The 23,516-nt window shown below is 35.2% G+C and overlaps 1 protein-coding gene across 9 annotated transcripts in view; it reads right to left on the bottom strand.

Annotated features, from left to right (window-relative positions):
* Positions 1 to 2,647: 2,647 nt before the first annotated feature.
* LOC306860262 (rap1 GTPase-activating protein 1-like) overlaps positions 2,648 to 23,516 on the bottom strand; it is a 55,335-nt gene continuing 34,466 nt past the window's right edge. For 2 of the 9 annotated variants that reach the window (XM_079401865.1, XM_079401866.1), the window contains exons 7-26: positions 22,855 to 22,958; positions 21,281 to 21,359; positions 21,002 to 21,055; positions 20,684 to 20,767; positions 20,398 to 20,498; positions 19,113 to 19,242; positions 17,443 to 17,598; positions 17,282 to 17,353; positions 16,512 to 16,598; positions 16,139 to 16,279; positions 14,647 to 14,787; positions 11,048 to 11,125; positions 7,840 to 7,949; positions 6,876 to 6,971; positions 6,304 to 6,423; positions 5,197 to 5,332; positions 4,906 to 5,008; positions 4,666 to 4,757; positions 4,345 to 4,392; positions 2,648 to 3,472 (exon numbers count right to left, since the gene is read on the bottom strand). In XM_079401865.1, coding sequence (XP_079257991.1) covers positions 4,384 to 4,392; positions 4,666 to 4,757; positions 4,906 to 5,008; positions 5,197 to 5,332; positions 6,304 to 6,423; positions 6,876 to 6,971; positions 7,840 to 7,949; positions 11,048 to 11,125; positions 14,647 to 14,787; positions 16,139 to 16,279; positions 16,512 to 16,598; positions 17,282 to 17,353; positions 17,443 to 17,598; positions 19,113 to 19,242; positions 20,398 to 20,498; positions 20,684 to 20,767; positions 21,002 to 21,055; positions 21,281 to 21,359; positions 22,855 to 22,958 — 1,893 coding nt within the window. In that variant the 3' untranslated portion in view covers positions 2,648 to 3,472; positions 4,345 to 4,383. The remainder of the gene's footprint in view (positions 3,473 to 4,344; positions 4,393 to 4,665; positions 4,758 to 4,905; positions 5,009 to 5,196; positions 5,333 to 6,303; positions 6,424 to 6,875; positions 6,972 to 7,839; positions 7,950 to 11,047; positions 11,126 to 14,646; positions 14,788 to 16,138; positions 16,280 to 16,511; positions 16,599 to 17,281; positions 17,354 to 17,442; positions 17,599 to 19,112; positions 19,243 to 20,397; positions 20,499 to 20,683; positions 20,768 to 21,001; positions 21,056 to 21,280; positions 21,360 to 22,854; positions 22,959 to 23,516) is intronic. The other 7 variants (XM_079401868.1, XM_079401867.1, XM_079401869.1 and 4 more) reach the window with 4 other exon arrangements.

Raw genomic sequence — 23,516 nt, 5'->3', positions numbered from 1 at the left:
TAATGTTTTTCAAATAAGTCTCTTAAGCTCACTAAAAATTATTGCAATTTAAAAGAACTGTTTTCTATTTTAATATATATATAAAAAAAAATGTATTCCTGTGATGGCAAAGCTGAATTTAGCCATTCGCTACTCCAGTCTACAGTGTCACATGATCCTGCAAAACATTTTTTAGGTTTCGGACAAAGCCAATGTCTGAGTGTGTCATCAGGATGGATCAATTAAGGGTTAAATGTATAAAACAAACATGGATCAGCTATGAGAACTACATAACATTTTAATGGTGTAGGACAAGATGGTATAAAGGCAGCTTAATGGAAGCCAGTAAGGCCAATCATTTATCATAAATACATTACAAAAAATTCTGCTAAGCTTTCCCCTTCATACATTTTGACACTTAGAGTAAGGCAACCCCATATTTAAGCTCCATTCAATGCTTTTTGCCATTAACAGAAAGAGCAAACATCACATTGACTGATTTTTGGCATTAATGATTGGTTTATAGATTAGCAACAGTACATTTTTTTTTACCTCAAATGTCCTGTCTAGACTGAGTGTTTTAAAGAGGACTGTCACCTTGGCACACAGTTCAGACATCAAACCATCTGTACGTTCAAACACAAAGCAAAGAAGAGCCAGTTTGAATTGAGTCAACATAAGGAAAGTATTTCCACTAGGATCTTCCACTTTTTTATACAGTTTCCTGTATAAAAAAGAGCCATTATAAGGAATGAAACTCAAGACCCAAGACTCAAGCATTTATCATGGGCTGCTTATGTGGCAAACAACCCACATGTCCAACTGGTGAAAAAAAGCTGAGCATAAACAATGACTTACAGTTAGTCCTGCTTGGTTAGCTGGTCAGGAAAATAAGCTGAATTAGTATGTTAACTCACTGTTGTTGTAACACTGACATTGATGCACATATCATCTGTTTGAGGGTAAGGTAAGGCATCTGCAATATCTAATCTAATATATTCAGAGGGCATCTGTCACATTTCACGAAACTGTCATGTTTTGACGCTAATCAAATATGAATTTTTCTTTGAGTTGCACTCATTAAAATGCCCCATTTCTCCATGCACAAATGATAATGGCAGATAAATACATTATTTAAGAGTAACAGCACGCTCCAGTTTCTGACAATTCTCACCAATAACTATGAGCTACAGTATATTTGGGGTGTAACTACTCGTATTCAGGTCTTTCGGTTCAGTACACATACAGCATTGTTTTAACAACTGCAAGTTAAATTTCATTGGGAACTTAAGTCAAGTCAAGTCAAGTCACCTTTACTTATATAGCGCTTTTTACAATGCAAATTGTGTCAAAGCACTGCACAATATATAAAAAAAAGGAAAATAAAGTGTCAATAAGTTTGAATAGTGTCTTTGCAATAAGGTCGGCGATATCGCTGGAAATGAAGCGTCCCCAACTAAGCAAGCCAGAGGCGACAGCGGCAAGGAACCAAAACTCCATCGGTGACAGAATAGAGAAAAAACCTTGGGAGAAACCAGGCTCAGTCGGGGGGCCAACTTACAGTTTTATATATTGTTACTTTTGATTTGAAACAAAGTCTCGTCTTTAAAGTTATGTCAGGTTTGTTCAGGAAATTAAAACAATTTTAACAAAAGCAATGTTTTGATGCTCTTTGATGTGGCCTGACAGATCGCTGTATAAATGTCTCAGTTCAAACGGCAGCACGAAGCCCAAGTGAGCGCGATCATCCCTTACTCTTTACTACTAGTTTTAAACATGAATGAACATCTCATGCTATCACTCAATCAGAGTTTGAACATGGAAAGACATCAACAAAACAGCTTGTAAACAACAAGTCATCATTGTCCACAGCTCGTTAGTTAAAGAAATGAAGTCTAAAGAGCATTTCGTGAAATATTAAACTATATACTCATATTTAACTTTACCTGTTAGTGAGGTCTAAATTATTTAATGTATGTTTAAATAAATCTGTTATGAAACCAGTCATGACAGCTAGGTAGGCCTACTGTGTAAATGAATATATTTCAACAACAAATAAAAATGTTATAATTCAGAAGTTAATTTAAAAATGACATTATATGCAATTTACATGTTTGCATACAATTGCATACAAAGTTGAATGTTATATATTTATGTATAATATATGTGTATATTTTAAAATAAATTAAAGTTTGGGCTATGTAGTTAATTGTAACCTTATAATGATGTAAAAGTAGTTTAGAGAATAAGCTGAGGTAGATGTTTATCCCTATAAATTGTAATTATAATGACATTTATTTAAAGAACAATTTGTTCAGTAAACCACTGTTTAGTAAGAAAAAAAGCTATTTTATGTTTAGTTTTTCCTTCTGCTGTACCAAAACCAAACGTGGCATCAAAAACGAGGTACATACCGAACCGTCTTGTTTGTGTACCGTTACACCCCTAATATACGGATATACTGTGTACTTATATATATATATACACACACACACACACACACACACACACACACACACACACACACACACACACACACACACACACACACACACACACACACACACACACACACACACACACACACACACACACACACACACACACACACACACACAATAATTCACTTGTATCATTTAAAAAGTTCATTTTTGTTTGTTATTTCTTTACAAAATTGTATAGAATTTGAATACTGGCCATAACACGAAATTATTAGCAGCCTATCTGTAATGCTATATTTTTTTATTTATATTGGTGTATCCCTACGCATTTTAACTGAACTGAAATATCAATCATTGATAAACGAGATCTTTTTTTTTTCTTTGAACTTTTGGAGTGATGTTACTCTTAAATAATGTATTGCACAACTGCAATGAACATTAAATGAAGGGTTTTCACACCTGAAATCTGAACGACAGAACAACAATATCAGAATATGAGAAATAGAAATGGTTTGGTCTCTATGGCCCTGTCCTAAATAGTGCATTTGATGTGTACTGTACTTGCAGTGAAGTCCTCGAGACCATAGTACCTCCCATTTGTCATTTTAGGTTTCAGAAGAATCCTCTATCCCTGTTGCAGAGTCCACCATTTGGGACAGGGCTAAAAAGCTTTTGTCGTGCAAGCAGATGAAATGTTCTTTAGGAGACAAACTTCACAGAATTGAAATTCAGCACAGTGTTAGGACCTCAAATAACCTGCTAGTTTAGCCCCTCACCAGCACAGTGGTGTGTCAGTAGATGCTGCTACAGAGGAGGCTCTCATTCATTTACTGATGCACTCACAAGAGGAGAAGGACAAACCTGAAGGAGGGCCTGTAACCAACTCCTTCCTGTTTCTGGTCAAGTCTGTGAGGGAATTGAGTGTCCTGATGGAGGTATGGTCACATGATTGTGGTTCTGGGGCATGCACATCCTCGTCATCCTCTTCTTCATCAAGTAACGGCATAAACTCCAGTTCTCCTTTTCTCTCTAAGGTGTTTCTAATGGAAATTCTGTTTGGACAATAAGGTTTGGAACAATAATCAGGTCACTGACATAGCATTAGCATGAACAACAAATTAAAAATGTTGAGTTGTCACATACACTGCATAAACTAATTACATACATTATCAATGAAAATTAGCATTTTTATGTCTTTTATGCTTACTGCATTTATTTGGTAAAAAATACAGTAATATTGTGAAATATTATTAGAATTACAACAGTTTCTTTTTGAATATATTTAAAAATGTAATTTAATCCTGTGTCTTCAATGTCACATGATCCTTTAGAAATCCTTTTAATATGCTGGTGCTCAAGAAACACTATCAATGTTGAATAATAATACTATTTAATAGTTCAAAAGTTGATACATTTTTGATAGAACATCTATGGATTAATTTTAAATAGAAATCTTTTGGAACATTATTAATGTCTTAACTATCACTTTTGATCAATTTACTGCATCATTGCAGAATAAAAGTATGAATTTCTTAAATAAAAAAAACTGACTTACAAAAACATTGTGGGCTGCCGAGCAAAACACAATACATTTGACATGTTCAGGTGAGACAGAGGTTACATTTACCAAAAATTAATCATCATTTCTGGCAAATTTTGAAAACACTAACAATATCTCAAAACGTTTTCCATCATTTAAGTAGAAAAAATGTATGTGGTCTATCTTTATTAAGTTTTCCGAAATTTAAAAATAGGATGATTCATATGTATATGATCCACCACTTTAAAGCACTGGTCATATACTTGCAGAACTTTAAAAGAGTGTCTTAATATTATAATATAGGCTATAAAAAAGACTAGATTGTGAGTTTACATCTTCAGTTGATGAAAGAAAATGATTCAGTCATGGTACAGCATATCTAACCTGTTGTTGGACGTCCATGAGGCAGTAAATCAGGAGGGGCTAGCAGTTCTGCACAGATGCGCACACACAGTCACAGAGTTACAACAGACAGACCGAAATAAAGGGTGGCAGAGTGCACACACACACCAAATAACTGACTAATGAAGCTGACATCCTTTATGTGCAAACTGTGTTCATAATATATACACTACTGTTCAAAAGTTTGGAGTCTATAAGATTTTTTTATGTTTTTGAAAAAAAAAAAAGCTATTAACAGTTATTGGAACTTTACACTAAAGCAGATACTATTAAATTCACTATGTTTAGACTAGGCTTACGCACAGATGCGGACTTGTGGTCATGCGGTCGCTCAAGTTTGATGCGGATGTCTGTACGGTTCTGCTCCTGGTTCTTTCCACCATCTGTTTTCTCGGCTGGAAACATAAGAACATTTATTTAGTAGATAAACACAAACATAAGCTACACTACTACACAAAGATAGCACAAAGATGTTTTATTTTTTATAAATATGTTAAGGGTGTGACTTGAGTGAAACTATTTTGTACAGCTTGTTTCAATCACCAGGAGAGCTCCCACTGCTGGCAGTGCTCATGTTGTCCTCCAGCCATGTGCTGTACGTGAACGAGTCTCGTTTATGAGGAGTATCTGCTGATGAAAGACTCTCCTGAATGGGACAAATACAACAAATTGCTCTAGCAGACATATAGACAAAACATATGAAATTTTTCTTAGTGTGGTTTTTTTTTTTAAATGGTAGTCTCTGCTGTGAACATGTCTGTGCTAAAGACAGTTTGCATGCAATGACTGTGAGGTTTCTAGAGATGTTCATGACGATAAATGTGCTGTTCTCACCATGCCAGTGTCATAGTCCTCTGTAGCCTCTGTTTCATTCTCCTCTACCACACTAGCAAAGCTGCTGGCATTAGAGGAGGAGCGGGACAGGTCATGAGCCTCAGGAATGGAGGGAGCCCGGCAGTAGATGCTTGAGCTACGCACACATACATACATACAAAAACATGTTCTTAATGCCTTCACCTGTAACAAGCAAGAAACTCCCATAGTTCTTGTTGTCAGATCGTTTGCATCCACCAAAACACCCATCCAGGGTTTAGTAGCAAACCCTATCAAGCATCAAATATGAGCAAAAACTGACAATGTCCAGCAATTAACATTTTTTTTTTCTCAGTGATTATCGTGTCATTTTCACCACATCTGAAATTAAGGAAGTGATGGTAATTAAATTGAAAAAAATTCTCCATGTTTTGTATAGTTGAAAAAACAGCCCTTTTGGACACAGCACGCCATAAAAAATTCTACACTTTTATTTGTCATCTCAAACTTGCTCTTCATTAACACAGTTGTCTCCTTAATAAGCAAGAATGGAATTTTTTGATTATCTATAGAGGTTTTATATATATTTTATATATGTTTATATATATTTTACATACATACACACACATACACACACACACACAGCGTATCATACTGCTTTGCATGATCACTCACTACATGTAAGATTTTTGGAACATAACCAGTCCATCAGTACTGGCAATTTCAATTTTCAAAAATAAATCACTGTGTTTACATCATTCTCACACAACATTTGAAGTATTAAAATAAAAATATGAAATGTTTATTAAAATAAAGATGTTTATTTAACTATTTAAATATATTAATATTATAGTAATTTATATTTTATCATGCTTTTTCGTAGGTTAAGATAGAAGATCTCGGTTTGGGACAAAAGGAAAACAATATAATAAACACATTAAAATACATTTGAAAATAAGCAAAAATAAATAAAGGCATAGTAGAAAGTTTCAAAAACAATTTAAACAAATTTTAACACAAAAAAATTGAAATCAACCCTAGAGACATAAAAGCACAAGGTTTAAGGCTCACTGAAACATGTGAACAAATCGAATCAATCATCACTCAGGTTAATGCTTTTCACTTTACCTGTTCTTGGTGATGAGGACCTCAGGAGAGCTCTGATTGGAGGAGTTTTCAGACTTGGGGTCTTGGGAGGCATGGCCACTGTCAGGAGTCTTCTGTGTGCTGGGGGAGCACTCTCTACTGCTGCAGACACACACACACACACACACACTTTCACCATCAGGGGGCAGCATAAGCATTGTGTTTGAAACGCTACACGTCACAGATCAAGGTGACAGAGTCTAAGCTAAACTGTAGTCTACTCAGAGTTAGGTTAAGTTAGATACAACAGTGCATGCCAATTCACATCACTATACTGAAACACATTAATTCGGAACAACACCAATCAAAGGGCCTGTAAGTACTACAGCACATATGACAAAGGCCAGCTCATGCAAAATCAGTAAAGCAGACATTGATTGGCTGAAAAATTAGCAGACCACCAATCAGTTAGCATGCTGATTTTGTATGTGTGACCAGTTTAATAATGTGCTAAAGGCCATAATTCATAGCATTTCAGATGCATTGGTATGGCCAGGTAAGGAAAGCAGCTACTCTATGGTTATAGAGGTGTCATTCTATAGTGGTATTTATACTTGGAGGGATCCACGATGAGCCTCCCATTCTTGAGAGTGACGCTGGGTAGAGAGAGACAGAGCACTGTCCTGTCCTCTGACAACAGAGCGGCAATTCTTCACCAAACACATAAACACACACAAAAGGAGTGTAAAGTTCAATGAAATATTACACTTTAGGTTATGCTTAGAACTCTGTTATTTTATATTAAGTGTTGTATTGTTTTTGCATGTACAGTGCATGATCAATAAATGTAATATTTTTGGGATATAACCATTCCTTCAGTACTAACATTGTCAATAATATCTCTCTCAAACTGTCCTGAGCCATAATGTAATTGCTGTTGTTGAGCCCTGCTCTTTCTCAAACACGCACACATACTCTACCATTCAAAAGTTTGGATTTATTTTTTATTTTATTTTACGTTTTTAAAGATTAATTTACTCACTAAGGCTGCATTTATTTGATCAAAACAGTAATATATTCAATTATTATTAAAATTTAACAGTTTTATATAGGAATATTCCTATACAAAAAAACTGTAAAAAAAAAAAAAAAAGGATTATTGTGAAGTATTATTACAATTCAAAATAACTCTATTTTAATCTATTTTCAAATGTAATTTATTTCTGTGATGGCAAAGCTGAATTTGAGCAGCCATTACTCCAGGCTTATGATTTCATTTGTTGCTTATGAAACATTTCTTATTATCTTATTATGTTAAAAGCAGTTGAGCTGCTAATTTTTTTAAACTGTGATAATAAAATAAATTAATGAAATTATAATAAAAAAAAATAATAGATAATAAAAAGAAAGAAAGAAAATTAAACATTTCATAGCCCAAACTTTTGAATTGTAGTGCATATATGAATTTCACAGAAAATCTTGCTTCTGAAAGCAGGTTTGAGCACAAGGGTGCCCGAATCTGTGACATTGAAATTGTCATGCTTCACAATTGCAGCTTCTGAAGTTTCCTCCTCTTACCTCTTCTCCTGGACCTCCTGGATGTTCTCAATGCCAATTGCACTGCTACGTCGAGAGCTGAAAGGTCCTGACTTTTTCCTAGTTGGGCTTTTTCCGGGAATGATCAAAGACTGTAGGGGAGAACAAGAAGGTCCGTGAGCCAAGAATTCATAAAGAAACACCTTCACACTTTGATGGTCACCATGTGGTCTCATACGTCCTCTATAGGTCAGGTCTATGTTATGCCACTTGCAATAGCAGTCTATTATTTCTTCTCTCTGTGGCGTGCTCCAGTCTTTTTCAGAACAAAAGACACTGTTTCGTAGCTTGACTGGCAGGGTGGATGTGAAGTGCGCGCTTGAGGGTTTCGGCCTGAATTGAGAGATGAAAGATGGGAGCAGGATCTCCTGAGCTTCACTGAGCGGCTGTGCTCTCGCTGGGGACACTTTGTTCTCTTCAAGCCTGAGCGCTGGGATTTTACAGCTAGTGCTTTATGACTTCAAATGAAAGGCCTTCAAAAAGGCTTTTATCTAAAATGGCTTCAAAGGCTTCGGAAAGACTCTCTGTTGTCTTTTCCTTTGTGTTTCTATGCCATTACCTCGCAAAGAGTGTACAATTATCAGACGAGGGGATGGAAATACACCGAATAGTACATACTACACAACAAGAAGTGACGTTGGAAATTATAAACATAGCAGAGCTATGCATTACATGCAGGAAGTGATGCTGGAAGGGGAGCTATGATGAAATCTGTGACGTTTCACCATGAACAATAAACACTGAAACAATGCTGCTGAACGTAGCTGAATCTAGATGAACATGGGTCATGTAAAGGGGTCCTATTATGCTTTTTCACTTTTTGAATTTTAGTGTGTAGTGTGTATGTTTGGGAATAAAAAGATCTAAAGCTGATAAAATGTAAAAACTGTAACTTGAATGCAATGTAAGTCGCTTTGGATAAAAGCGTCTGCTAAATGTATAAATGTAAATGTAAATGTAAATCTACAAAGTTACAAATCTCAAAATCCACTCCAAAGGGAGATATTTTGTTTTTAAAAAATCCCTTTTAAAAAACTACAACGAACAAGCGGCTTGTTTGAACTACAAAGTTGTTTTCTTGTATTTGTGACATCACAAAAATAAATCCCGCCTACGGAAATTCTAATGGTTGGCAGGTGGGGAGAACGCTTGGTTGAGCACTGCACGTTTCAAAATCAAAACCCGGTGCGGGTGTTTTTATATCACTGTATTTCTGATGGAAACCGACTGTTTTCAGAAAGTTTTGGATGTCATTTTCATTTAATCTTGCATGTAATGCCTGAAAAAGCAGTGTTTGTGAGCAGAGCTCTGTTTTGTGTACAGCGTTACCGGGGAAACCTCACTCTCTCCCGCTCCAACAGCGCCTCCCGCTGGCAGAGAATTAATTTGCATATAACGTTATGCCGCCACAAATAGTGAAAGTCTGTGGGACTATATGGTATAAATAAATTAAACTGTATAACAGTTTCACTGCAATTCATGTTATAATGTTAGAATTAAAGAACAATAAACATAATACATATTACCGTTGCGCTTATCTAGTAAATGCAGTTATTTTTAAGCTGTTGTTGACATCCTATCTAAAACCTGATTTAGCCAAAAAACAAAACAACCATAACATTATGTCTTGCAATATCCGTGCGTGCAAAGGTTCTGTGCGATCCTCTTGTTCAATATTTTCAAGGTTTGAATTTATTGCAATATTGACAAACTTGCTGTTTTGGCAAGGGGCGGGGCAAAACTGAAACGCCGTCTAAACTGTTCGCCAATCACAACGTTGTGGGACAGCTAACCAATCACAACACATTTGTTTTTTCGAAAGGCGGGCCTTTATCAAACCCGGAACTAATCGAGCTGTTTGTGAAAGGTGTTGTAATAATGTAAATTATGTGAAAAATAATGAGATTTTCGAGCCACCAAGCATGAGAACATGTTCTAGTACACCCCCAAAACAAAATCAAGACTTTGTAAAAGAACATAATAGGACCCCTTTAAAAGAACTGTGGTAGAGGATATAAAAGTGTGCAATATGACTCTAACTGAACAATGCTTACTGTCAAAGTAGCTTATATTCAAAAGAAATATGGCCTGTTTAGTAAGACTGGATAGTATGGCATGAATATCTGCTGTTAATGATGGATGCACAATATATATGTTTCATACCAGTTATCGGTCAATATTAAAGATGTTTTATTGTTATTGGCTGATATTGGATATATAATTGTGCATGCCCATTTCCTCTGCTTTTACAGTTGAACTTCACCATCATGTAAAGCAATAATTTATGAATTAATAATAACTTACTTTAAATGTAATACTTGGCTAAATTAATCTCAAAATATCAAAGTGAAAATCCATTTTTCATACAGCACATTATAATTTTGTGGTGCCTAAATTCACGTTTAAAATGACTGATTTTAGTTTTAGTGTTTTATTTTTATTAGTTGTATTTATTTAGTCAAAATAATTTTATCGGTTATCGGCCACACGTTATTATTGAAAAAATAAAAGAAAAATTTTACAATGTAAAAATTGTAATGAAATAAAACAGAAATTAGAATGTCAGATGTAGACGTGTAGATGTATTCAGGATAAAATGCCATATTTAATTGAAAATTTTGTTATTATTTTTATATTTCATGTATATTTTAGTAATTATGCTGTTTTGCCTTTTTATGATCTTTTGTTTTATATATGTGTAGATAGTTTTTATTCATTTTTAGTTTAGTTTTGGTTATTTTAGTATATCAATTAAGTTAACTGAAATTTGAAACTAAATTAAATTTGTATTTATTTATTTATTTTAATTAATTTAAACTATAATAACCCTGGAATAAACATAGTTTGTTCATTGGGTGTATAGCTGGTGGCAATCATTCTGTTAACAAAACATTAAAAATGTGTATTTCCAAACAATTTCCAGTGGACAAACCTCATTTCTAAAACTTTTAAATAAAACTTAAAGAAAGTGAAACAAATTCAACTGGATGCACATCCATTTCTCAGCCTCGTTTTTATTTGTGTAAAATGAAATATGGCATCAGCCCTTAATATGAATTTCCATAATCTAATTTTGATCAGTGCATTGAAAAAGGGCTTTAGCTGACTGTAACTGCAGCTGTATGTTGTAAAAGTCATGCAGTGAGAACAAATGATGCATATGAGAGAGGAGTGAGAGTTATACATGAACCTCTTCTATGGTTCCTATTCCTATGGCACTGCCACGCCGTCCATATTTACTGGGACTTTTGCCTGGGACAAGCAATGACTGCACAGAGCCCACAGAGAAAGAGAGAGAGAACGAGAGAAATCATGAGTCCATGCAGCAGATTATGTGTTATACAAACAAAATAGCCTACAAACATCTGCTGGAGAGACAGTCATCAAAGCATGAACAGCAAGAAAAAAGCTGTCATGAACACAACAGAGTAGCCACACAAGGAAAAAAGGGCCGGAGGAACCTCAGCAGGTACGGGGACCTGTGAAGGACAAGAAAGCTGAAGTAGGAGCACATAGCACAAAATTGGTGACATTGGGACAGTTGACATTTGAACACAGTTTAACAGTTAGTCAGGTTAGTCAGACAAGGAAGGTCATGTACATCGTGCTGTTAAATAAACATTTATGCATTATTTTGGTAACTGAGCTCTGTTTAATTGGGCCAGGTGTTATGTTAAACTTGCAAAAATGCTAACTATCCATACTCATAGTTATATCATAGATCAGTGGCTGTCAACTGGTGGGTCGTGACATAAAAATGGATTGGCCTGTTGAAGCCAAACCATTTTCATATCAGGGTCCCACATAGAAGTGGAATAATGAAATAAAATAAAATAAAATTTACAAAACTTTAAATTATACTATAAAGTTTGTTATTTTGCATAATGTTGGACCTAAGTACTTTACAGTTTCAATCTGACTTTATGGATGTTTTTATTTACAATAAAATAAAATTTTACAAAAATAAAATACATATTAAAATAAAATACAACAAAAATGTAAATATTAAAATTAAAAACAGATTTTACAAAACTGTTAATTTTACTATCCAGTTTATGTTACTAATTTTGCATACTGTTGGACCTATGCAAGTTTCAATGTAAATTTGAATATGTTTTTATTTACTTGTTAATGATAAATAATTTTGGTAAGTGTTGAGTTGGCACTTGACACGCAATGTACTGGTTCCTGCAGCAAAACCAGTTGATAACCACTGTCACAGAGGACCTTATTGGGTCTCCCATCACTCTCAATGGACCTGGTTGTTCTGACTTAATCACCATAAGGGGATGAATCAATACACCATTTCTGATTTTCGCCTGTAACCTTTGGGATTAAATTCCAAATACCAAAATATTAGTTGTACTAACATTTTGGTCTTTATTCTTCATTGCATAACCTCTGTGAAGGCTATTTGACTGACATGGCATATGATAGCACTATAAATAACAGAAACATTAACTGTGACAGAGGCATGGCTCAGTAACTCTGAAGTCTGTTCCAGTGCGAGTCCCTGTGGGGAAAGTGGGATTTCACTCGACTCATATGAGTTGTGCTCACGAGGGGTGCTGGCATGACTTAGCATGGCTCTCAGTGTGTGGTAGTCCCCAGGGCAAGTAGCAGCACTATATCAGCCGCTGCGCTTTATGGCGCAAGAGCTGGCTGGCTGGAGGATGCTATCTCTGCACTTAATCTGTGAAAGCATTATACTTACCAACAGGACACCTGCATATTAAAACATAAGCGCAGCAGAATCCATTCAACATGCACACACACAATTATGTAATTCTTCCAGCAGGTTCTTATGCGGTGCTGATGTGTGTCTGATACTGTGGGGGATGTGGTAAGATCAAAACATTCACAACCATCTTTATACTAACACTGCTGCAGGCCTCCTTATCCTACTTCAAATTCAGATAATATTCATTCCTGAGAGACACTGCAAGGAAAATAACAAAATAATGTCTCACATGACCCCTTGTAGATCTGACAGCATTTCATTCCCTCATGAGCAACATGCAACACATTCCAGGCTATTTTATGTCATGCACCCCTCAGAGGACCTCATCTTCACCATAACCAACACACACACCTCCTGTGATTATAACGGGGGTTAAAGGAATAACAGTCTTCTCTGGGGAAAGCGCAAATTCATATAATGAATGAATGATGCATTTATATAGCTCTTTGTGTATTGCTGTACACCCAAAGCGCTTTACAATCATGTGGGGGATCTCTCCTCATCCACCACCAATGTGCAGCATCCACTTGGATATAACATGCTTTTGGGTCAATGACATATTTATACAGTAAGAGTGTATGCAATAAAGTTAAAAAAAAATCAAGTTTAAAACATACGTGTCAAGTTCTGATGGATGGATTTGAAAAACTTTAATATAATTTTTTAAATAAAATTGTCTGAAAAAATGTCATGTGACAAATGCCATGCAACCATCATTATTTTCAAAAAGGGTTTAAATATATTTTTCAAGGTGTATGTATATGTATTTTTTTTAGGGATTTGCACCAAATTAACATTAAATTACAACCTGAACTAACCCTATCTTATATTTTAAGAGACATTGATCTAGGGCTGCATGATTCTTGCTAAAATGTGAATCACGATTTTTCTCCATGGGAATTGAGATCACGATTCTCTTACACGATTCTCATTTTTTCAACCAAAATGTATTGCACTCAAGTACAAAAGAAAAAAAAACCCACAGGACATTCAGTATAATAAAGTGCTGGAGTAACAATTTTTTTTTTCTTTTCTTTATTTTAGACCCCTTAATGTGAATAATTTTAAAGCTTTAAGTTGTTGAACATATGAGAACATTAACAATAATAAATAAATATATTCACATTCACACGGGGCGTCGGCGTCAACGCCTCTCGTTTACTTTGAATGGAGTGACGTCAAGCGTTGCCGAACTGAATTGTGTCCCTTGCGTCGCGTACTTTTACTTAATTAATTTACTTGTTCTGTTGACCAAATTTCACATTCATAAGTGTAAATTTACCAATAAAAAACCCAATTTTATGGTTTTGTTAACTGAAATATGTATTTATATTGACAGTATCAGAGACTCTGTGAATAAGAAAGCTTGTGAATAAGTTTGTGAATTTTACAATTTATTTATTTGATTTTATATATACGTGTATATATGTATTTCTTATATGTATATGTATGCATGCCAAATTACCTAAGGTTTTTTCCCTTAATTCCTATTTTTATTCTAAAAAATATCAAAATTTATTTTAATACAGAAATTATAATCAGGCTTATCATAGAAGAGATGTATTGTAGTCAATGAATCTATTAATTACATTGCTAATGTACTTTAGAATAAATTACGAGATAGGAACTTCATGTCATTGGCCCTTTTAATTCAGGAAATCCTGACTGTAGAGCAGCGAACATCAACAATCAGCGAACATGAGCAAGACCAGTGCATTTAAGTGACCCTTTAAAGAAATGTTCCTGAGGTAAACTGTAAAAGGTCCAGTGAATAAGATCAGTAGCTGCAGAGATGACATACAAAAAGCATGATGGGAATTGGAAGGGGAATGGGAATGATTAATCATTAATTATTTCATCTTCGGTGTGTTGTTTTGTTCTCACTTTGGCAACTCAGAGGATCTGTGCATGTGCTTAACTTTCAGTGTAGTCAGGAATTAGTGAAGTATGTGTAACCAGGACTGGGTTTTTACCTCCTAGTGGAGGGAAGTGAGGGGACTAGCATAGTTTGGCCCATTGGAAAACCAGTAGGGCAGCGGGTTACTTACTATCCCAGGGGGTTTGGGGGTCTCTGGTGAGTGGTTGTTGTTGTTGTGGGTGAAACTGCCGCTGTGACTATTGGAGACTGTGTACTTCCTGATATTGAGGCCCATGGTGTCCAGAGACTGGCTTCTGCTGCGGATCACCCGCTATAGCACAGGGAGAGATGAGGAGGAGACACGGTGAGCAGCGGCAGGTCAGCGAGGCCAGTGGAGTGGGTCTGAAGCCAATGAATCAAGTAGCTAAAACGACCCGAGCAACACCTGAGCGAAGAGTGCAGTTTTGTTCGTAAAAGAAAAAAAGCAAGTGGGTGGAGGGAGGACAGATGATACGAAGCTAGCAGAGAGCTTGGCTACTCACGATGGAAGCTTGCAACCATTAGAAGGCAGAACCACCTGAGAGTGTTAATGGATATTGATTTAACATCACCCACTAAAGTGCTGCCCGATTTCATGAGAAAATCCCAGAATGCCACAACCACAGATGAGCTGTGTCTATGCTAATGAGTTCGGCTATTGACAGCTGCTGATGAAAACTGTGTGAATAAGTGGTTGCGGAAGCAAATATAATAGGTTAAAAGGCAGATAATGAAATTGATTTATGAGAAGTCTGATTGATTTTTCATGTCTGGATGACCACAATCAATGCGTGAACACCACTGAACACCTTCAATTATAAACCCGGCTGCCACGCACATACTGTCTGTAATGAATTATAGCTATGGAAAATTCAGTCTACTTGAAAAATAAACCCTATGTACTCGTCAGGCATAATTCTACACATTACAGAGAAATATTTGTGTCGTGTATGATTAATCATGCACTACTACTATTTCAGGACGCAAAACACTGTAGAGCATAAGATAAATCTCATGAGTGCATTTATGCTCGACAATGTGCTAATAGGACTAATTAGTGTTAATTATGGTAATGAGTAATTTAATTTAGGTAGCACTGGTTACATCACTTGGCAGCTGGAGTCATAAAGATGCCACCATCTAAATCCCAAGAGAGAAGAAAATGCTCATCTTTACCATTCATAAAGAATAATAGCAGCAAGATAAAAAGACCAGTCTGAACTAGAGTAATTATCATTAACTAAAACTAAACCCATAAAAATGTTTACTTTTAGGTTTTAGCTGAAGTGCTAAAATAACTAAACCTAAATTAAATCAAAACTAATACTAAAACTAATACAACTAATAAAAATTACAAAAAACTAAAATGAAAACAGAAAATATAAAAATAAAATAAAATTTAAAATATTATCAAAAAATACAATATTATTATACAAATATAATAGTATATAAAGACAGTAAAATAACACTGCTCTGAATGAACAACTCATGTCAGGAAAAGATTTATGACCACAAACCAAATCCACCCCGTCCAACATTCACACACAAGCCACAACAATGCTTCACAAACATCCCCATCCTCCTCTATTCTGGATGTAAGTGCCCTCTCAGAGACCCCAGAGACCTGTGTCCTTGTGGATTACCTTGAAAGACTCAAAGAAGCCCCCTCCCCCTCCTCCTCCATTCTCCAGTTTGTCCTCCTCTCCTCCCAGCCCCATCATAGCCTGACTGTTGATGTGCAGCTCCTCATACAGCGTCTCCAGCAGAGCAGACCGGGTTCGTTCCTGGTGATAAAAGTGGGATAGCATACTTGTATTTAGACATAGAATACATTTGAACATAGTTAATTAATGCTAGATGAGGCTTGTGAATTTAATTTAGGACATTTACATGTATGCATTTGTTAGTCACAAAATATCATAAAATACATTTTATTAATACATTGCATTTAAAACCAAAACCATAACCTTGGGGTTGCATATGAGCACTGATTTCTGACAACTTAATGACACTCACCTCTAATTTGGCAAATTTTTCAGCTTTGTAACAAGCGTATTCAGCATTGATCAGCTTGGTAAGCAAGAATTCGCGAAACTCTGGGCCCTGAGGAGGCAGGAAGGTGCAAAAGGAGAACAAATGAGAGAGATACAGATGGATGGAGAGGAAGAATTGTGTTTTTTTGTTTTCTTTACATATACTACCATTTAAAATATTTAATTGATCAAAAGTAATTGTAAAGGCATTAAAAATTTTTTAATTCTATTTCAAACAAATGCCATTCTTTTGAACTTTATAGTCATCAAAGAATTCTTAAAAAAGAATACAGTCTCCACATAAATATTAAGCAGCACAACTGTCATTAACATTGAAAATAATAATGATAAATGTTTCTTGATCACCAAATTGGATCACGTGACACTGAAATTCACAGCAATAAATTGTGAAATCGCAGGAATAAATTTCAAACTATATAAAACAGAAAACATCATTTTAAAATGTAATACTGTTTCACAATATTACAGTTTCTACAGTATTTGTAATCAAATAATTGCAGCCTTGAGCATAGGAGAACTTTAAAAATGTTTTAATAAAACTTACTGACCCAAAACATTTGAAATGAAAGGAATTGTATTAAGCAGATACTTTTTTCCTTGAAATGCCACTTAAAGCACATTTACTGTATATATTTCATCAGTGCATTCTTTAAGACCTGAACCCATGACCCCGATGTTGCTAGTGCAATGCATAAATACACCACTTGCATTTATTTAGATTCATCTACTCACTTTCTTAAAAATGGCTGGGTTGGGGAGGGGTGGTCCGAAGAAGGGGACGTCATCTCTCGCTGTTACTGAAACCTGGACAATGACAAATGCATATATCACTTACTGACTCACAGAGAAGTGTTACAGAAGCCCTAGATTGCAGTAATACTGTGATGATATACCTTGTACAGGACGTTGTCAGAACAGGCATTTTCAACTTGCACCACTACATAGGCATGCAGGAAGTTGGAGGCAATCATGTCTGGCACAAATGGAGTGTTCTCGTCTTGAAACACGATGGCCACAATGTCGTTTCCTATATGCCTCTTCCTTTGTAGCTGTGATAACAAAACAAGAGAGTTCACTTTTATAATTCTTCATTTAAATGTAACAGTACTCCTTAAGTAACAGTAGCACTTTCATCAAACTCAAATACTATACAACGGTTAAAGTGAGATTTCTTTGGCATAATTTAAAATGTATTAGCAGCTTTCAAGCCAAAGAAGAATAAAAAAAGTGAGTCCTGGATGCTGACTGGTCAAAACACAGTGTTGCAGTCTACTAAAATAGAAACTATAGTAATGTATGATGCAAAACACTTGCTCACCACAGTTTCATTAAAAGCCAACTATTAATGTTTAATCAAACAGTTAAAATGTTTAGGGGATATAAGAATATTTTAATGGTTTTGAAACATTTCTCTTATGACTAAAGCTGCATTAATTTGATCAAAAATACAAATATTTAAGTTTAATATTTTAATATATTATTACAAATAATTATTTTCTATTTTAATGTTTTTTAAAATGTAATTTATTCCTTTGGTGGAAAAGCTGAATTTTCAGCAGCCATTACTCCAGTCTTCAGTGCCACACGATTCTTCAGAAATCATTGAATAGAAAGTTTAAAATAACAGCGGTGATTTGAAATATAAATCTTTTGCAACATTATAAATGTCTATACTGTCAGTTTCGGTCAATTTAATGTGCATTTGATGACTAAAAGTATTAATTTCCAAACTTTTGAACAATAAAAAGAATAACAAGACATAATAAATTAGCTTTAAAAATGCTGTTTTAATGAAAATTCACGTCTTTAATATTTTTATCATGCCATTATATAAATTCACTAAATCCATTGCATATTATGCCTTTTATACATGAATATATTCAAATCATAGCGCAACATCTTGCACTTTATTACTTAGGAATGTGGTAGACTCTTATGGCAGACATCTGATGATAAATTCCATACATTTTTGAGGTTTAATTTGTGTCAATGATGCCATGTGCTGAAGTTGTTTTTCACAACATGTCTCAACAGATGGCTGGCAAGGGCAAACACAGAGGTTGCAGCCGCTCATTTAAACATGGACATCAGTTGACCAACTCGATCTGCTGTCATTCTCCAGTCACTGCAGAGTATGTGTGCACACGTGACAGTGAGAGAGAGAGGAGTGCGCTTCATGTGTTCTAAATGTAGAAGATTCCCTGAGGAGTGAGCTCTAAAAACACTCTTCCTCAGAGGACACAGAGCTGCCAGTGAAGGTGCAGAATAAAGGTCACTTTGTGAGTCAACAATCATCTGCCAGCACATCAGCAGTGTGTGGCTGCAGAGAACAGCATCTGCCCCAGTGCTAAGGAATGGATTTCTCCCCTTCTGTCAATCCAGATGGCTCATACCTATGTGGCTTGTTATTTTATTTTGCATCAGGACATGATGTACTATCAGGGGCAACTGATTATATTTTGTTCCACTAATGCTTACCACAGTTTATAGGATCTAGAAGCAGGGAAAACAAATGTGCTATGAGTGACCCTCTCACTGTCTGAACCCACAGTATTGTGAATACCTGCTGTGTATCGCCCTCTGTGAAAGGCAGCTTAGTTGACACGTGGAACATGATCTCCTTGTTGTGGAAATTGTGGTACACAGATTCAGAGCCTGTCTGTCCATGTGTCACGTCCAATCCTCCACGAAACCTACAAAAGAAAGCATATTCAAGGATTCCGCTTTCAAACATGAAGGATATCGTTAGCATTAACCTTCACAAAGACAATGAATCCTAGTTTTGTAGCAAAACTTTATCATATAGATATCTTTGCAAAAGGTTACATAATTTTTTTTTTAATGGTTTGCAATGATATTTCTGCACAAAACGTGCGTTCTATTATTCAGTAACCACTCACAATCTATGGAGAACTAGGAGATCCACATAAAAATAAAAAGTAAGGAATAAATTATTAATTTAATTAAAACAATGTGAAAAGGATAAGAAAATCTATTGGTATATATTTCTACAGTATATATTTGTCAATTTAAAAGATAATGTATTATTTATTGTTAGATTTCACTATATAAACATTAATTAAACATTAATTGCACCACCATATATTTATTTTTATGACCATTTAAAAGTTATTCATTTACATCTTTATTTTGAAAATAATTATTAATAAATAAATTAAATGAATAACAAATTAAATAAAAAAAAGTGTTCTTTATTTTTAAGTGGCTTACCTTGTTCTATACTGTTTTACTTCATTTATTTATTTATTTTTATATGATTAGTATATACTATTAGTATTTTACTAATTATTACATTTTTTAGTTTTCACTTTAATTGTATGTTAAGTTTCAGTAATTTTGTTAAATGCTTTTGTCATTTTTATTAATTTTAGTTTTTTCATTAATATTTCTATTTAGCATTAATTTACTTCTATTTTAGTTCTAGTAATTTTATACTTGAACTTAAACATTTTATTTGAGTTAGTTGCCAAGGCAACATTTTAAGTTTATTTTAGTAATATGTATATGTATATTTTAGCAACATTTACATTTTTTCATCGTTATTTCAGTTAACAAAATAATTTTTAATAGTTTTAATAGTAATAACACTGGCTTGATAATAATAAGATTTTAATAATAACACTTCTTGTGTGATTTGGAGGAGCTATAACAGAGCTATAAGAAAGTGAAGTACATTCTCAGTGAAATTTCTCCTCAGAAGTGCACAAATACAAACACCAACATCCAAAGCTTCAATTTTAATTAATTAATGCTGTTAAAACATTTCATCTAGCGCGTCTACATCTCGCTTGTGCCGTATTGAGAGAGTGTAAGAGAGAGTGTGTTACCCTTTGAAGTCATGGAGCTCGATTTTCTGTCCCAGAAACTCTAAAAACTCCACCAAAGCAGGACTCTCCTCGTTATTCCCAAACAACTCCTCCTCTGAGGTCTACACAGATAAAAACACATAAAATGCTTAAAAGGAAGGACTACTTTGTTCAAAAAAATGGTGTTGTTCTAAATAAAGATGAACTATGATGGTGAGTTACAGCACCAATTCATCTCTGTGGATCGGGTAAATGAGAGGAAATCGGTTGTGAAGCTAACGGAGATAAGGCTTCCCATGCGACTCACCTGTCCAAACTTCTGATAAATGACTCCAAACTTGAAGTTGTTGCTTATGACGTGTTCGTCGAAAGTGACAATGAGCCTGGAGGCCTGTGGGAGAGTAGACGTTTTCAATAGCATGATGAATGTCCTTTAGGTACTGCTTTGTCAACATTGCAAACCCAAAGAGGCGATGAGCAATATTTTTGCAGAAACTAGCATATTTCCCAGTGCCACACTTTAATTAACCAGGACAAATGATTTAGGATTATGTGTTAGAGACTTAAGCGTATCACTTTGGTGCAGGTGGGTCATACAAAAAGATTGATTGTAATTGTTGTGTACCTTTGGGTAAAGCACCGGGAAAAATCGGTCCACGTTCACCTCTTCACAGACGAGCTGATGATAACGAAAAGAGAAAACACATATTGATTCGTTCCTCATTCTCATCTGATCTTGCAAAAGTGATGCAACACTACGGTCATCTGTCCAGGCAGGACAGAACAGGCTCATGGGAGAGTGAGACAATCAGTCATGTCACTCGGAGAGAAGTGTGATGAATTGGAGGGCCTGAAAACAATAGTGCTGACCCCTGCACCCCCTCCGCACTTGATTCACTCTCACCTTGGCCATCTGGACAATGTTGGGGAATTCGGTCAGACAAGATATTGGAATCACGTCGTGATATGTTTTCATTTTTGTTCTGTAAAAAAAAAAGGAAAGACATTTGTAGACATAAGATGAATGACATAAGAGTTTTGAATCTATCTATCTATCTATCTATCTATCTATCTATCTATCTATCTATCTATCTATCTATCTATCTATCTATCTATCTATCTATCTGTGCATACACTTTTTTTTACCCCAATGACAAAATTTATTTTATATTACAAAATAGCTAAATTTAAATTAAAAACATGATACATTTAAATATTGTTTTATATATAATATGTAATATATAATATATATGCAATATGTATATGTATATGTATATGTAAATATGAGCAAAGTTGGCTGTGAAAATAAATCTGCATAGTTTATCCTTTTGATCTTTCATTCAAAAGTTCACAAAATTCTAACCTTTCATTTAAGTAAAACAATGGAAAGTGTGTGTGTGTGTGTGTGTGGGGGGGGTCTCATTATGAAATAAATGTTTTCTCTAGTTCATGTTGGCCAAGATTATTGCCACCCAAACATTGCAATGTCCTTTTCCCAAGATAACATCTCTGAGTCTTCTCCTATAATGCCTTTCTATTTTGTGAAGTTCAACAATCTTTTTTTACACATCAGAACTATATTTTTTGGTTTTACTCTGGGAACTAAGGGAATGACTAAGGAAACTTGGTCTTTGCATTACTCATATTTATAATCCTGTGGAACAGGAAGTCATGGTTGGACAATTTCATGCTCTTAGTTACCCTGGTGTGCTAAAAAATTTAAATACAAACGGGAATATACTTCAGAGATATGTTACGCATAAGAATTTGGGTGCCAATAATTGTGGCCAACATGCATTGGAGAAAAAAAAATTATATATATAGTTTTAATAAACTTAGTTTCACATAAATTCTCTGAAAACAAGATTTATTATCATTCTCAGTTTTGCTTTGCTTCAGTACTGCATTAAAAATACACATACATCCTCATCCCTGGCAGCTCAAAAACAACAACAAAAAATGTCTAGTGGAATTAAAGCACAACATGGCCTAGACCTACAACAGTAACACTTATTAACAGTTTTCAGTTCAGTGTCATTGTGGCATCATTAAATGTGTCACATAGATTTGATAACAGGAACATCCTGCTGTCTTCCTCCACCCACACACATTGCCCTGTATTGTCCATCTGGTGCCTAATGCGGAAACGAGAGTGGTGTGTACATTTGGCCTGTTTAATCTGTGAGAAAAAGGGTTTTATTGTGGGTCCCAGGAAACATTCACAGTTGTCAAGGAATAGATATCAGTGTGCTCTGTTTAATGTTCACAATAAAAGCCAAATCACAAAACAAAGTAGTGAAGCTGTGCCAGACACTAAGCCCTTCATTAGCCGCCCTCATCTACACGATAGAGATGTTTGGAAGGACACAAGACCAGGAGACAAGCGATTCGAGAAAAGTAAATAAGACATGACAGCGGGGGAAGCAATCTAGAATGGCTTGAGAATAAAAAGCAGTATCAGAAGAGAGAAGGTCACACCTGAGCATGAGACGGAGATGCTCTTGGTCCCCAATAACATCATATTTCATGGAGAACACCAGGTGGCCCAGGGCACTGTCCACTGTATAGTAATTAAAGTGTTCCTAATGAAGGAGCAGAAGGCGAAGATGTGAGCGCTCATTCATCTTCACACTTGCAAACTCATTTCAGTTTTCAGTCCCAACACTCCCCCACAGATCTAAGGGCTAACCGACCACTTCTTTATGCACATTAGTCTAATTTATTATGGATATTAGATGTGAATACATTAAGCCCATTGAAGCTAAAGCCTAATAAATCTTCATTATGTCTGCCTGCTGCAGTGTCACATTGGCCTATGTAATTAGGTTACATTTGTTAACAATTACATTACTGAAACTATTTCAAATGGATGGTCTGAAGGTGATTTCAATCTGAATGTTCAGCTTTTCTATGCATTTTTAACTTGTGGGGGTTCATGTTTTTATATTTAATGTCTTCTGCAGACATATTGTACACTGATTATCTTTAACTCTAGTGGACTGTTTTGGGCAAATCATTGAGTTGAATCCGAGAACCTAATTCTGATTAGTCAATGAATCTTTCAGACCAGTTTGTGAACTGATTCACTTAAAAGTTCTGACTCAAAGGAATAGCTTGAACTTGAATTTGAGATTTCTACT

Source organism: Barbus barbus, assembly GCF_936440315.1.
Source record: "Barbus barbus genome assembly, chromosome: 41".
Taxonomy (NCBI): domain Eukaryota; kingdom Metazoa; phylum Chordata; class Actinopteri; order Cypriniformes; family Cyprinidae; genus Barbus; species Barbus barbus.
The sequence above is the reverse complement of the archived record's forward strand: the minus strand, read 5'-3'. Positions and strand labels throughout refer to the sequence as shown.